The sequence below is a fragment of the Dermacentor andersoni genome, chromosome 4 (assembly GCF_023375885.2).
Source record: "Dermacentor andersoni chromosome 4, qqDerAnde1_hic_scaffold, whole genome shotgun sequence".
Lineage (NCBI taxonomy): Eukaryota > Metazoa > Arthropoda > Arachnida > Ixodida > Ixodidae > Dermacentor > Dermacentor andersoni.
The window spans coordinates 3,695,487-3,704,875 of NC_092817.1; the positions used below are offsets into that span (position 1 = coordinate 3,695,487).

The 9,389-nt window shown below is 48.7% G+C and overlaps 1 protein-coding gene across 1 annotated transcript in view; it reads right to left on the reverse strand.

Moving 5' to 3' along the window:
- Nucleotides 1-8,933, reverse strand: part of LOC126536031 (transient-receptor-potential-like protein) — a 203,363-nt gene extending 194,430 nt beyond the window's left edge. Inside the window, exons 1-3 of the mRNA XM_072287491.1 lie at nucleotides 8,890-8,933; nucleotides 7,894-8,067; nucleotides 7,069-7,315 (exon numbers count right to left, since the gene is read on the reverse strand). Coding sequence (XP_072143592.1) covers nucleotides 7,069-7,315; nucleotides 7,894-8,067; nucleotides 8,890-8,933 — 465 coding nt within the window. The remainder of the gene's footprint in view (nucleotides 1-7,068; nucleotides 7,316-7,893; nucleotides 8,068-8,889) is intronic.
- Between the last annotated feature and the right edge of the window lie 456 nt (nucleotides 8,934-9,389).

Genomic DNA, 9,389 nt, shown 5'->3' on the forward strand with positions numbered 1-9,389 from the left:
CTGTCTGTTCTGAAAGTGGCCTGTCATCAAGGCGTGCCAACACGGCCGCTAGCGACAGCCGGTGCGCTCTGTATCGAGGACAGTCGCAAATTACGCGTTCTACAGTCTCCTCGCCGCCGCAGTGACTGAAAGCCGAGCTCTCGTCCATACCGACTCGGAAGGCAAAATATCTTGAGAAAGCGACACCAAGCCACAGTTGACAAAGTACGGTTGTCTCGGGTCGAGAGAATCCAGATGGGGTTTCCAAGTCGAAGGGATGGGTCCAGTCGGTGAAGACATCTGTGCTCCAAGTTTGGTGTGTTCCATAAAGATCTGATGGCTTCATTTCCAAGCACACGAATTTTCACTGCTGCGTCTGTTTTTGTGAATGGTATGGAGTCTTTCAAACCGACCTCATGTGCAGATCGTGCTGCTGCATCGGCATGTTCATTGCGCATTATGTCACGGTGGCTTGGAATCGACTGTAACGTGATAGCGTGTCCTTGCTAGACTAGGTCTAGCAAGGACGCATGCTAGACGCATGCGTCTAACTAGACACATGCGTCGAGCTAGACGCATGCATATCAGGTCTTCGACCAGATATGCATGCGGTAAAGTTCAAGCAGTGAGTCCAGCAGGTCGACCCCGCCCATGTGTCTGTTGTAGACCTTTACTACGCTGGGACAATCAATTTAGAGAATCTCCTTGGCGGAGGTAAACCAGCGCTTTGTCTTTTGGACTGCATATCTCCCAACAAAGCTATACAGAAATTTCACGGCGCGGTTATCGTACAAACGTACACACGATAGATAAATACACGTCATCTATCGTGCTTCTGGGTTCTTCTGAAGCACCACGTCCTTTAAATTTCAGTTCCTTTTCGCTTTTCAGGCGACAGTTTGGTAGACGATTCTCACCCTGACCGTACCGGGCGACAAAATTTCATCTTGTGATAGAGTGACCTGCAACTTCGGGCTATTGAATAGACGGCAGCACGTTACCATTTTTTGTCTTTCAAGTTCATACTGTGCCAAATATGGCATACCGATTTCGGGTTCTCTGCTGTAGTTGCGGACGAAATTGAGAAAGCTAATATTGGGTTTGAATTGATGAGACCAGCAAATATGCCAAAATAATTTTTCTATGTTTATGAGGTGAAAATGTTCAGAGAAAAAAAAAACAATTGCTCTTGTTTGCCCTCTCCGAGTTTCACATCGCTTCCCAAAATCTACTTCACCTCTGTTTCGCGTATCGCTAAAGAGATGGCAGCACTTCCCAATAATAGGCGCGCATAACTATGACAATTACTCTGATGGTGTCACATTCTCAACTGGGCATCTCACACAGGCAATAAAAAAATGGTAACCGGTATGTGCCAAATGTGGGAAGCCATGCAATAGAGGGCTAACATCGCATCAGAAGGCCATGCACGCGCTACTGCGCTTCTTGAGATCGACTGGCCTATGTGGACGCCTGTGAATGGAACTTTTTCTCTTACCTGTTTATCTTTTTTTTTTCTTATTTTCGTTTTTTTCGTGTTCCTTTTTTCCTCTCGCTCTTTGTCGTCGTCTTTACAATCCCTATATTCCCTACTCCAGTGCAAGGTAGCAAACCGGAAACTCGCCTCTCGTTAACCTCCCTGCCTTTTGTCTATCCTCTTCGAGGGAACACCCAGTGATGTCAACTATAGGCGTAGTGTATTGCTTACGGAGGCGCCACTGATAGCAACCTAGCGGACGCTACCAAAAGCACGCTTGGGGTGCAGTAGCAGTCGACAACATTTTGCAGCAAGGATGGCTGAAGTTCGCGGCAGCGATTTCTCCTTTGTTCGGGTGTCAAACTTCAGGCGTGGGCCTGTATGATGAGAGCGGACATTTACACGATGTTACCGGCGTTCGGGAGAACTCAGTCCGCATACGTGCCTGCGCGTCCCGGGGACAAGCCCAACGAAGCCTAGTTATACGAAGTGCGTTAAGTAGCGATTTCGTTTTGTTGACTAATGTGATGCCTCAATAGCTTTTTTTAGTCAGTCCTTGCTATATTACTGTTTCTGCATCTCAAAACAGGCACACATGGGTGCAAACATAACTCAAACGCCTACGCATGGCGCGATGCCGCCGCGTATTGTAGCGATCTTGCCACCGATGAATACACATTGAATTGCTGAATAAGTGCAGTCGAAATCGCCTCAAAGAGATTCTAAATGTGAATTCGTTCATGGAAATGTATGTGCTGGTGAACGAAGTGCCCTAACGCGCAGGTGAATAAAAGTGCCAGTTAGCGCTTCACGGCCGATGCAATTCCGCTGCGTACGTCGGCTAACTGTCCTTCTCGCTGCTGTTTTCGCAATCTGAAATTTCTTTAGTAGTAACCTGGCTGGGAACGTGAAACGTTGCAGCCTTGCCAGGTTTTCAGTATTTTTTTATTCCAATCTGTTATGGAAGAAAGGAGCCACACCTTGTATTTAAAGGCGAAACAGCGCCGACCAAGGTAGACAGGCGCCAAGGCCAGACTTAGGCATTTGTGGCCTAGGCTGCGTCGTCAAAGATAAATAGGAATGCAATTGAGTACAAAATTCACATGCAAAAATGCACTGTGCGTGGTAACCCTGCTAAGACAGCATTACATGGTGCTGCAAAAACATGGCGCCGCGAAAATCAAACCCTGTGCAGCAGCCATCCTGCACTGCCACTTTTTTAACGCATTTCCCAAGCAACTTCAATTTCGAAGGCGTGCTCGGGGAAACGAATAAAGCACCTAAAGAAGTACTTGCGTGTAATCATAGGAATAGAATACAGCATGCTTTAAGCTCCTTACACACGAAGCGAGGCAAAAGCCTCGTTCCTGAAAAATTCCAACTTGATCAAGTGATATCATGAACAAACATTAAGTAGAACTCGGAAGCAATATTTTTGTAATTTGTTTGGGCAGTAACTAGCGTATGTAACGTGGTCCTATATAAAAGGTTGGGGGCCAGAGACCGCATTTTCTCAATTTTCGGCTGGTTGCCCGGATGATCTGGTTCTTTCTCTCAACGATGCCCGGATAACGGCTCTGGCTTTAGGCTCAAGGTCACTTGAATCGCATATACGTGCGGATCTCTTCAGACAAACCAGTCGTCCGAGGGTCACATATCCAGTAGCACGTATCGAGTCACATTTCTAGGCTGCAACATCTCCAGGATCAGCCCATGATCATATGTTTAAAAAATCACCGCCTGAACACTCCGTACAGATGGTTAACCAGCGAAGCTGAAATGTGCGGCCCCGGTGTTTGTCACAGAATGAATCTCGACGGTTCATTAAACGATGGCTTGGTAGGCTGCCAGATCCTCGGTACGCAGTTGCAGCTTGCGTTCGGCTGTACGAGCCTGTTCTTGTGCCCAGGCTGCAGCATCGGCACGGCGTAGACAAGCTGGTTCCCGGTTCTACCCGTGGCCTTGCTGATCAAAGCTGGCTGCTCCTCAGGAGAACGTACGACGCGTGGCCTATCCATTTCGGAGCAGGAGAGAAACTCCTGCACGCGCGCCTCTATTTCTTTTTTTTTTGTCGCGCATGCGCATGTAGTTGCGCCGGAGGAGTTTTCGGCGTACAGGCGACGGACGGACGAATCGGCTAGCCATATCCAGCTTCGCTGTAAAAATCAACATATCTGCATGAATTAATTATAGGGTTTTACGTGCCAAAACCACTTTCTGATTATGAGGCACGCCGTAGTGGAGGACTCTGGAAATTTCGACCACCTGGGGTTCTTTAACGTGCACCTAAATCTATGTACACGGGTGTTTTCGCATTTCTCCCCCATCGAAATGCGGCCGTCATGGCCGGGATTTGATCCCGCGACCTCTTACTCAGCAGCCCAACACCATAGCCACTGAGCAACCAGGACGGGTCAGATCTACATAAAGGAACTACCAAAAGGTAAACGCGCGTGAAGCCATGCATTAAATGCATCCTGGAGAACTTCAAGACATGCAGCTGGTGTGACAATTTAGCGTGTATCACATAGAACCAATAAAATCAGTCCTCGCAAACCGCCGCAGCTTTATCAAGCAACAAGATGGAGTTGCGGCGTTCTGAACCTAAGCGGCATGCCTTTAACACGCCGTGCTGCATGCAGACAAACCACAACATGGGTAGACCGCAATCAACTTCATCGCTTAGTCGTGTAAGCCTGATCGAGTGCAATAAGCGCAAAAAAAAAAAAGAGAAACGCGAAATTTCCCACGTAACGGCCGTACTCTATTGTTGCCGTTGCTCCAACTCATGAGACCTCGTTAGTGATTATTATAATCGTGTCGCCGGTACGTTTGTGCAGGTATTTGAGTACCTACCACGCAACAATTATTTTTCGACAAGCATTAAAGCTTTGAAAACCACACACATGCGAACAGGACTGATTATTTCGCTCTGAAAATCTGAATCGAACAGAGATGTACGAGATACGACGCAGAAAACTAACGGTCGACGGCTACCTCCCTCGCCGAGTGCACTTTGAGAGGCCGCGCCACCAGACTGTCGGCGTGCACAACGCGCATAGCTAGCTGGCCTGTTCGAAGTGTTTGCTGCTATCGTAATAAATGATTTGCGAGTTTACACTGTCGTGTAGTAGAATACGTTGTGGCGTTAGTTGGTTACGCCGGTAATGTGTAATAAGCACCGGTAATGTGTAAAAAGCCGCATATAATGGTCTCTTTTCTTCACTGACGGATGGCTGGATGGATGCTATGATCGGCCGCTTTGAAACGGGGTGGTTGGTTGCGCCAGCAAGCTCTTGTTCTTATTTTTCCTAATGTCCTCCGTATGCTTTAAAATAAGATCTACCCCCCCCACCCCCCTCCAACCAAACACAAAGATGAAAAGGAAAGACGTACACCGACGTTTCAGCTTCCTTACGGAAGCCTTGTTCATAATGGGCGAAAAAGGCTGACGTGCCTGTGTAAATAGGTCTTAGCATATGGCTCAGGCACTACGCGTAATACCGGAGCAGGGTTCCTTCGTTTTCATTGAGCGTGTGTCCAGTTGATTGCATCTCGAGAGACTCCAGGCACAGACGTAAATTCCAGTTTCTTTCCAGGCCGATTTTAGATGTCGTCCTGTCAATAGTGTGCGCAGTCGTCGATGCGTGTTCTTGCAAAGCATTCGAAGCCACTCTTTTCTCATCCACATCATTTTGATGTTGGCGCAGCCGCTGTTCAAAGCTGCCCGTCTCCCCGATGTCGACGCAATCGCAATCTGCACAGGGTATCGTGTGCACGACGCCAGGAAAGGCTTCCTTCGGTAGCTTGCCCTTCCCACCAACGAGTGCATGCCTCACTTTACTGCACACAGGAACGTGAGCCACCTCAACGTCATATTTACGCAGCACGCCTGATAAGGTCCCGCTTATCCCGGGCACTTAAGCAAAGGGATGTGTTGATAAGGCCATCTACAAGCAAGTTCAAGGCACACCAATGGGTGCCTCTGTCTTGGTGACTGCTGCGAATCTGACAATTGATTGACTGAAAAGTCCCGCGCTCGCTTCTCTCAGCACATCAACCAAGAAGTTTTCTACGCTATGTTGACCATTGTTTTTGTGCAGTCAAGCACTGTACTCTGGACGCTTTCACCACGCATCTAAACAATCAAGCAGCCATTCAGTTCATGGTGTATATGGAGGCAGACGAGAAACTGCCTTTTTTGGATGTGTTTGTAAAAAAAAGCAATGGTGCGCTTTCTTTCAACGTTTTCAGGAAGAGTACACACAATGGCCGATACCTGAATTTCTGGTCTGTTTATCCTGGCGCTCACAAGAGACCAGTAGTTGCCTCCCTGTTGGGCCGTGCAGCCGGCATTTGCACAAAACCTCAAGATAATTGCGATGGGCAGACAATTCGGAAAGCTCTTTCGGCGAGCGGTTAGCCCCTTGCGGTCATGAATGCTGTGGAACACCTTTTGTTCAACCCTTTCTAAGCTGGCAGTGGCCGTCCGAAGAAACGCGCTAACATTCCCTACATGCCTCGGATAAGCGAAACCTTATCACGCGTGCTGCGTAAATATGACGTTGAGGTGGCTCGCGTTCTTGTGCGAAAACTGAAGCACGCACTCGTTGGCGGGAAGGACAAGCTGCCCGAGGAAGCCTTTCCTGGCGTTGTGTACAAGATACCCTGGGCGCATTGCCATTGCATCTACATCGGGAAGTCGGGCAACTTTAAACAGTGCCAGCACCAACATCAAAACGATGTGGATGAGAAAAGTGCGGCTTCGAGTGCTTTGGAAGAACACGCAGCGACGACTGCGCACACTATTGACAGGACGACATCTAAAATCGGCCTGGAAAGAAACTGGAATTTACGTCTGTGCCTGGAGTCTCTCGAGATACAATCAACTGGACACACGCTCAATCAAAACGAAGGAATCCTGCCTCCGTATTACGCGCGGTGCTTGCGCCACATGCTAAAACCTATTTACACAGGAACTTCAGCCTTTTTCGCCCATTGTGAACAAGGCTTCCGTAAGGAAGCTGAAATATCATGTTTTTAAAAAGTTTTACTTGGTCGGTGTACGTCTTTCCTTGTGATGTTTCATCCCGACCTGGCAGACTTCCGTTGAAACACTCAATTACACACACACAAAGAATTCCCGGCTTTCTGATCCACTATTAAGAGCTTTTGTACTCGTCCGTTGTTTGTGGTCTCGCTAATTATCTGCCACAAAACCTCTAATCATCTATTACTAATCTGTACTGTGGACATGCTTACCCTCCCTCTGCTATCCCTGAACCCAAGGGCTTCAAGGAGGCAAGAGTAGCCTAAACCGACAGCTGGGTGGATATCTTCAGGTTCTAATAAAACATGTTCCATCGTTTCCGAAGCTTTACCCCAAGACACACATGCTTCTTGGTGTATTTCACTTTATAACTGCGCATTGTAGGGCACCCTGATCGCGTGTCGAAAAGTAAGGAGCTTCCCTTTGAGTTACGATGGAAGGATGAATGGATGGATTCTATGAGCGTCCCCTTTGAAACGGGGTGTTGGGTCGCGCCACAACTGATTTTTTCTGTAGGGTCCCGTTATGGGTTGCGAACACGTTGAGTGAATTGCACACTTACGTATCGCTCGCCTTCGACGTGGGTGTTCTCCTCGTAGTCGAGGAGCAGCTCGACTGCCTCGACGTACTCGGCGTTGATGGCGTGCAGCAGGCTGTCCTGAACCTCGACGCTGGCAGCGAGCAACGTCTCGAGTAGCGGCAAGTTTTCGTTCTCGATGGCCATGTGCACCGCGGTGCGACCCAGCGAGTCGGCGCAGTTGATGTCCAGCTCGAGCAGGTCGGCACGCGTCTTGGCCAGGTTTAGTATCCTGGTAGGGTGAGGCTCAGCTGCAAACCACTGTGGGTATGACGGAACCCTGACCTGGCTAAACTAACCGCCACGTATTACTAATATGCGGAAATCCCTTAAACAGGAACCAAGACGGCTGGTATCTTTCGAAATTCTCTCAAAAGCTCTCATTTAAGTAATGCGGGCAAATCAAATTAAATACTCGAACGTCTTCCTACTTTCGCCAGGAGTGTTGATCCATAGCCAGCTAACTCGAGCGTGACTGTGTGCAGCGGTATAGGCGCACTTGGGCCACGCGGAACCAGGCCCCCGATTTGGTTGTGCCAACGGGCACCCAAAGAAAAAATCATGCAAATAAAAGAAAGCGTGGTAAGGGTGACATTCTGGCATGTGTGTGTCGCGTACTTAATGGACCTGCCATTTGGCTATGGGGCCGGTGCGCCTGCATGAGTCGAACGCGCAATTTCCGCGTTTCTCTGCTCAGTGAGGGCAATACCCCGGGGGTGGGTGTGAGATGGGAGCGCAGCCGCTGTATACGTAAAGGAAGCTTTAAAACACATTTCTCAAAAGTGTTCAGAAAGAGGCGGCAGCACGTACCTCGTGACGGTGGGTATGTCACCATGCTCGGCCGCCAGCAGATACTTCTTCTCGAGCGGGGTCAGCTTTCTGCTGGCAATGCCGTGCTTCATGGAGCGCACCTTGGACGTGAAGTGGAACAAGGACGACGTGTTCTCGTCCTCGCTGCGAATGGACAGCTCGGACTCCTTGCGCCTGCTGGCCGGCAAATAGAGACCGGCGCTGTGATTTGGCCGAGCATGCCAGCAAGTACACTGCACAGCGCTCCCCGAAAGAAGCGGCTTTGCGCAGGCGCGTGGACCAAGTAGGCTGAGTGATTTAATGCAACCCCGTCGTCAGCCTCTCCTCGACGAGCGCTTGTTAAAGGACGCCATGATTCGGAATGAGTCCTCGTTGAAGCGATGCGACGGAGTTATTTGATTAACAGGGTGGCCTAAAAAGTACGTAGTACGTCACGCGAAGCCATTCCGATATGACACAAAAATTTCCATCACACACAGAAAAATTCTCGAACACGCGTACAATACGTGTCATTTCTCGCAATAAGCTTTCTTTTTTCTAGTTTTGTTTAAGCGGTTCATTGTTTTTTGGGAGCCGAAGACTTCTTGCTAAAGCCGAGCAATTTGTCATCTCCAACTGTGTGGTGTCACGGACACTCCACAGCGCGATGTGCTTCGTCACGGACACTTCCTACCATTATAGGCCCCAAAACAGGGCGTGGCAATGAGTTACACTATCGGGGCTTCGCAACCAGCTGGGACGTTTTCAAGTACTACTATTAAATCAGTTCATCTCATACGCGGCCAGAAATTGAACCGCCAACCTCACTAGCACGACGCCACTGTGTCATCGCCTGACGGGATTGCAATTGTTACGTTAAGTTTGATTTTTCCCATACCACTGTTTTCAACATTGCAGATACCGTGAATGTAGTTAAGAGGTACACGTAGAATAGAACATTGGCAGCTCTGGAGGGCATTCTGACGACTATTTCCGCCCGCCATATATAGTGCCAACGTCACCGAGAGTGCACATCGCTCGACGAATATTCGACTTTCCATGTAGGAACAGCCAGCGCTGGGTGTAAAGGGCACGGTGAACGGCGTTAACCTCGTGCACTCTTTCTTTTTCATTTTTTTCGCTTGTTTTAATTAACGCTAGGTAAAAACTCGTCGAATTATATGCTGAAGAGGCCAGGTTCCACGCGCTCCTAAGTTAAGCGAAAGAGAATGAATAAGTCCCTTAGTGAAGTATGCAACAGCCTTTCACAAAACAACCGCTGTGTGCAGATTGTGATCCACGTAGGAAGTCGTGAGGCAATGCGTGAAATATTCGCGAGTTACGGCAAGAAGTGTGAGAAAAAAAAAGCCAGAATAATAGGCCAATAGAAAATTTAGTGACGTTAGGGGCAAGTGGAGTGCACTTCGCTATGCTGAGTGCCACTTCGGCGGCGTGGTGCTAGATGACAAAACGAAGTGTCATTTGGGATTGATGACATTGACGATTTGTGAAACCAT